Source organism: Oncorhynchus keta, unplaced genomic scaffold (assembly GCF_023373465.1).
Source record: "Oncorhynchus keta strain PuntledgeMale-10-30-2019 unplaced genomic scaffold, Oket_V2 Un_contig_18663_pilon_pilon, whole genome shotgun sequence".
NCBI lineage: Eukaryota > Metazoa > Chordata > Actinopteri > Salmoniformes > Salmonidae > Oncorhynchus > Oncorhynchus keta.
Genome location: NW_026281039.1, coordinates 120,001 through 126,862, shown reverse-complemented (window position 1 = coordinate 126,862; position 6,862 = coordinate 120,001). Strand labels below are relative to the sequence as shown.

Here is a 6,862-nt window from a genome sequence, read left to right as displayed (position 1 = left end):
TGACTCCAAGTACCTTGGGGAGGGCCCTGACCGTAAAGATCTCATCCTGTCTGTTTTACTCCAAGTACCTTGCTGAGGGCCCTGACCTTAAAGATCTCATCCTGTCTGTTTGACTCCAAGTACCTTGGGGAGGGCCCTGACCATAAAGATCTCATCCTGTCTGTTTTACTCCAAGTACCTTGCTGAGGTCCCTGACCTTAAAGATGTCATCCTGTCTGTTTGACTCCAAGTACCTTGCTGAGGTCCCTGACCTTAATGATCTCATCCAGGTCTGTCTGTTTGACTCCAAGTACCTTGCTGAGGTCCCTGACCTTAAAGATGTCATCCTGTCTGTTTGACTCCAAGTACCTTGGGGAGGGCCCTGACCTTAAAGATCTCATCTTGTCTGTTTGACTCCAAGTACCTTGCTGAGGTCCCTGATCTTAAAGATCTCATCCTGTCTGTTTGACTCCAAGTACCTTGGGGAGGTCCCTGACCTTAAAGATCTCATCCAGGCCTGTCTGTTTGACTCCAAGTACCTTGGGGAGGGCCCTGACCTTAAAGATCTCATCCAGGCCTGTCTGTTTGACTCCAAGTACCTTGGGGAGGTCCCTGACCTTAAAGATCTCATCCAGGCCTGTCTGTTTGACTCCAAGTACCTTGGGGAGGGCCCTGACCTTAAAGATCTCATCCAGGCCTGTCTGTTTGACAGCAAGTACCTTGGGGAGGGCCCTGACCTTAAAGATCTCATCCAGGCCTGTCTGTTTGACTCCAAGTACCTTGCTTGCTGTGGTGATAATCGTTCTCAGCATATTTCTCTGGCTGACAGTGACATTGCCAAACCAACAAATAATACAACAAGGTAAAATACTCTCAATGAAAGATTTGTAAAACAGAGTCAGTATAGTCCAGTCTACATAAAAAAAATCCCAGCTTTTTGAGAAAGTACCGTCTCTGTTGGCTCTTTTTGTAGATCAGGTCTGTACATGTACGCCACTGAAGCTTATTGTCCAAGAGGACACCCAGGTATCTCTATTCTTCTACAATCTCTATATTCTGACCTCTGATAGATGTTGCAGAGGCAGGTGTTGTACACTTCCTGAAGTCTATGCACATCTCTTTGGTCTTGTTGGGCCCAGGTCTGACAGAATCTGTGCAGAAGATCTAGGTGCTGCTGTAGGCCCTCCTTGGTTGGGGACAGAAGCACCAGATCATTAGCAAACAGTAGACATTTGACTTCAGATTCTAGTAGAGTGCTGCAGACTGTTCTAGTGCCCTCACTAATTCGTTGATATATATGTGAAGAGGGTGGGGCTTAAGCTGCATCCCTGTCTCACCCCACGGCCTTGTGGGAAGAAATGTGTGGTTCTTTTGCCGATTTTAACCGCACACTTGTTGTTTGTGTACATGGATTTTATAATGTCGAATGTTTTACCGCCAACACCACTTTCCATCAGTTTGTATAGCAGACCCTCAGCCAAATTGAGTCGAAGGCTTTTTGAAATCAACAAAGCATGAGAAGACTTTGCCTTTGTTTTGGTTTGTTTGGTTGTCAATTAGGGTGTGCAGGGTGAATACATGGTCTGTTGTACGGTAATTTGGTAAAAAGCCAATTTGACATTTGCTCAGTACACTGTTTTCATTTAGGAAATGTACGAGTCTGCTGTTAATGATAATGCTGAGGATTTACCCAGTTATTGGGGTCAAATTTGTCTCCACTTTTGTTGATTGGGCTGATCAGTCCTTGGTTCCAGTTATTGGGGAAGATGCCAGAGCTAAGGATGATGTTGAAGAGTTTTAGTATAGCCAATTGGAATTTGTTGTCTGTATATTTGATCATTTCATTAAGGATACCATCAACACCACAGGCCTTTTTGGGTTGGAGGGTTTTTATTTTGTCCTGTAACTCACTCATTAACTCACTCTCCCTCTCTCCGCCCCTCTCTCCCTCTCTCTCTTCCTCCTCTCTCTCTCTCTCCTCCTCCTCCCTCTCTCCCTAACTCTCCGCCCCTCTCTCCGCCCCTGTCTCCCTCTCTCTCTTCCTCCTCTCTCTCTCTCTCTTCCTCCCCCTTTCTCCCTCTCTCTCTTCCTCCTCTCTCTCCCACCTCTCTCTCCTCCTCCTCTCCTCCTCTCTCTCTCTCCCTCTCTCCCTCTCTCCCTCCCTCTCTCCCTCACTCCACCCCTCTCTCTCTTCCTCCTCTCTCTCTCCCTCACTCCACCCCTCTCTCTCTCTCCCTCCTCCGCCCCTCTCTCTCTCCCTCTCTCCGCTCCTCTCTCCCTCTCTCCCTCCCTCTCTCCCTCACTCCGCCCCTCTCTCTCCTCCTCCTCTCTCTCTCTCCCTCTCTCCGCCCCTCTCTTCCTCCTCTATCTCCCACCTCTCTCTCCTCCTCCTCTCTCTCTCTCCCTCACTCCGCCCCTCTCTCTCCCACCTCTCTCTCTTCCTTCTCTCTCTCTATCTCTTCCTCCCCCCTTTCTCCCTCTCTCTCTTCCTCCTCTCTCTCCCACCTCTCTCTCCTCCTCCTCTCTCTCTCCCCTCTCTCCCTCTCTCCGACCCCTCTCTCCCTCACTCCGCCCCTCTCTCTCTCTCCCTCACTCCGCCCCTCTCTCTCTCTCCCACCTCTCTCTCTTCCTCCTCTCTCTCTCTCTCTCTCTCTCTCCTCCTCTCTCCCTCTCTCCCTCTCTCCCTCTCTCCCTCTCTCCCTCTCTCCGCCCCTCTCTCCCTCACTCCGCCCCTGTCTCCCTCTAGTTACGGGGACCATGTGCAGCACTTCAAGGTGCTCCAGGACAGGTCAGGACAGTACTTTGTTTGGGAGGAGATGTTCTTCTCTCTGAATCAGATGGTGGAGTTTTACCATAGCAACAGCATCGCCAAGGAGGGAACCGTCTTCCTACGAGACCCAGAACACCCTGCCAGGGTAACAACTCATCATATCATATCAATTCAATTTAAATTCATATCTCTAGCTCCCTCTCTCTACCTTCCTCTGTCTACCTCTTTCTCTCCCTCTCTATTCTGCTACTTCTCTCTCTCTGTATCTACCCCTCCTCTCTCTCTCTAGCTCTTTTTCCCTCTCTTTCTCTTATTAGATAGCCTGGTCTGAACAGTAATAGCCTGGTCTGAACAGTACTAGCCTGGTCTGAACAGTACTAGGCTGGTCTGAACAGTACTAGCCTGGTCTGAACAGTACTAGCCTGGTCTGAACAGTACTAGGCTGGTCTGAACAGTACTAGCCTGGTCTGAACAGTACTAGACTGGTCTGAACAGTACTAGGCTGGTCTGAACAGTACTAGGCTGGTCTGAACAGTACTAGCCTGGTCTGAACAGTACTAGGCTGGTCTGAACAGTAATAGCCTGGTCTGAACAGTTATTAGCCTGGTCTGAAACAGACTGTTAGTACTGGTCTGAACAGTACTAGGCTGGTCTGAACAGTACTAGCTGGTCTGAACAGTACTAGGCTGGTCTGAACAGTACTAGGCTGGTCTGAACAGTACTAGCCTGGTCTGAACAGTACTAGCCTGGTCTGAACAGTACTAGCCTGGTCTGAACAGTACTAGCTGGTCTGAACTGGTCTGAACAGTACTAGGCTGGTCTGACCTACTAGCCTGGTCTGAACAGTACTAGCCTGGTCTGAACAGTACTAGGCTGGTCTCTGAGACAGCTTCTGAACAGTACTAGCCTGGTCTGAACAGTACTACTAGCCTGGTCTGAACAGTACTAGGCTGGTCTGAACAGTACTAGCTGGTCTGAACAGTACTAGCTGGTCTGAACAGTACTAGGCTGGTCTGAACAGTACTAGCCTGGTCTGAACAGTACTAGGCTGGTCTGAACAGTACTAGCTGGTCTGAACAGTACTAGGCTGGTCTGAACAGTACTAGCCTGGTACCTTAGGCCTGGTCTGAACAGTACTAGCTGGTCTGAACAGTACTAGGCTGGTCTGAACAGTACTAGGCTGGTCTGAACTAACAGTACTAGGCCTGGTCTGAACAGTACTAGCTGGTCTGAAGTACTAGTACTAGGCTGGTCTGAACAGTACTAGGCTGGTCTGAACAGTACTAGCTGGTCTGAACAGTACTAGGCTGGTCTGAACAGTACTAGCCTGGTCTGAACAGTACTAGCTGGTCTGAACAGTACTCTGGTCTGAACAGTACTAGCTGGTCTGAACAGTACTAGGCTGGTCTGAACAGTACTAGCCTGGTCTGAACAGTACTAGCCTGGTCTGAACAGTACTAGCCTGGTCTGAACAGTACTAGCCTGGTCTGAACAGTACTAGGCTGGTCTGAACAGTACTAGCCTGGTCTGAACAGTACTAGGCTGGTCTGAACAGTACTAGCCTGGTCTGAACAGTACTAGCTGGTCTCAGTACTAGCCTGGTCTGAACAGTACTAGCCTGGTCTGAACAGTACTAGGCTGGTCTCTACTAGCTGGTCTGAACAGTACTAGCCTGGTCTGAACAGTACTAGCCTGGTCTGAACAGTACTAGCCTGGTCTGAACAGTACTCTGACCCAGTACTAGCCTGGTCTGAACAGTACTAGGCTGGTCTGAACAGCTCTGGTCTGAACAGTACTCCTGGTCTGAACAGTCTTTCTCTTAGGCTGGTCTGAACAGTACTAGCCTGGTCTGAACAGTACTAGCCTGGTCTGAACAGTACTAGCCTGGTCTGAACAGTACTAGGCTGGTCTGAACAGTACTAGCCTGGTCTGAACAGTACTAGCCTGGTCTGAACAGTACTAGGCTGGTCTGAACAGTACTAGCCTGGTCTGAACAGTACTAGGCTGGTCTGAACAGTACTAGCCTGGTCTGAACAGTACTAGGCTGGTCTGAACAGTACTAGCCTGGTCTGAACAGTACTAGCCTGGTCTGAACAGTACTAGCCTGGTCTGAACAGTACTAGCCTGGTCTGAACAGTGGTCTGACAGTACTAGCCTGGTCTGAACAGTACTAGCCTGGTCTGAACAGTACTAGCCTGGTCTGAACAGTACTAGCCTGGTCTGAACAGTACTAGGCTGGTCTGAACAGTACTAGCCTGGTCTGAACAGTACTGGTCTGAACTACTAGTCTGAACAGTACTAGCCTGGTCTGAACAGTACTAGGCTGGTCTGAACAGTACTAGCCTGGTCTGAACAGTACTAGGCTGGTCTGAACAGTACTAGCCTGGTCTGAACAGTACTAGCCTGGTCTGAACAGTACTAGCCTGGTCTGAACAGTACTAGCCTGGTCTGAACAGTACTAGCCTGGTCTGAACAGTACTAGCCTGGTCTGAACAGTACTAGGCTGGTCTGAACAGTACTAGCCTGGTCTGAACAGTACTAGGCTGGTCTGAACAGTACTAGCCTGGTCTGAACAGTACTAGCCTGGTCTGAACAGTACTAGGCTGGTCTGAACAGTACTAGCCTGGTCTGAACAGTACTAGCCTGGTCTGAACAGTACTAGCCTGGTCTGAACAGTACTAGCCTGGTCTGAACAGTACTAGCCTGGTCTGAACAGTACTAGCCTGGTCTGAACAGTACTAGCCTGGTCTGAACAGTACTAGCCTGGTCTGAACAGTACTAGCCTGGTCTGAACAGTACTAGCCTGGTCTGAACAGTACTAGGCTGGTCTGAACAGTACTAGCCTGGTCTGAACAGTACTAGCCTGGTCTGAACAGTACTAGCCTGGTCTGAACAGTACTAGCCTGGTCTGAACAGTACTAGGCTGGTCTGAGACTTGCATAGCATCAGCAGTGTTTGTATACATCATTGGTCTAACCCTCTCCTGGACCCCCCTCCAGCACCCCCACCACGCCCATGCTCTGTTTGACTTCACCCCCCACCACCACTCCCAGCTACGCTTCCTCCGCGGTGATTTCATCGACCTGCTCGACTGTTCCGATTCGCTGCGCTGGAGAGGCCGTTGTCATGGACGTGTTGGATTCTTCCCCCCGGAGTATGTCCAGGCCGTCTACCAATGACCCCGCCCCATCTGCCCCCCATCTGCCCCCCATCTGCCCCGCCCCATCTACAACGGACCCCACCCCATCTGCCCCCATCTACAACGGACCCCGCCCCATCTACAACGGACCCCACCCCCATCTGCCCCCATCTACAACGGACCCCACCCCCATCTGCCCCCATCTACAACGGACCCCACCCCATCTGCCCCCGCCCCCATCTACCAATGACCCCGCCCCATCTGCCCCACCCCATCTGCCCCTCCCCATCTTCCCCCATCTACAATGGACCCCAACCCCATCTGCCCCCGCCCCCATCTACAATGGACCCCCCCCATCTACAACGGAGCCCAACCCCATCTGCCCCCGCCCCCCGCCCCCATCTACCAATGTCCCCCCCCCATCTACCACGGACCCCAACCCCATCTGCCCCCCCCACCCCCCCCCACCCCATCTACCAATGACCTCGCCCCATCTACAACGGACCCCCCCATCTGCCCCCGCCCCCATCTACCAATGACCCCGCCCCATCTACAACGGACCCCACCCCCATCTGCCCCCATCTACAACGGACCCCAACCGATCTACAACGGACCCCAATGACACAGCCCCATCTACCAATGACCCCACCCCATCTACCAATGACCCCGCCCCATCTACAACGGACCCCCCCTTCTGCCCCAGCCCCCATCAACCACTGCCCCGCCCCATCTACCACTGATCTGTCAATCAAACTACTGACTGCACCCCTATCTGACCTGTCATGATTGAACACAGACTCTGGGACTGGGACAGACTATATTAAAATGAGAAGGGAGACAGAAAGACGGAGAGACTGGAGAGAGAGTGAGGAAAAAATGTCATCAGGGAGACATGAGAGGACACAGAGACTGAGGAGCCTCCAGGAGACAGCCATCTCACTGTGGATAAGGACCAGAGACTGAGGAGCCTCCAG

At 51.5% G+C, this 6,862-nt stretch overlaps 1 protein-coding gene across 1 annotated transcript; it reads left to right on the top strand.

The window, feature by feature from the left end:
* Positions 1-2,226: 2,226 nt before the first annotated feature.
* Positions 2,227-6,184, top strand: LOC127920229 (proline-rich protein 36-like; the record flags this gene model as incomplete). The annotated part of the gene is made up of 3 exons (XM_052504085.1): positions 2,227-2,894; positions 5,749-5,946; positions 6,143-6,184. Coding segments are annotated over 2 exons (848 nt in total), but the record flags the coding sequence as incomplete, so codon positions are not given.
* Positions 6,185-6,862: the final 678 nt, after the last annotated feature.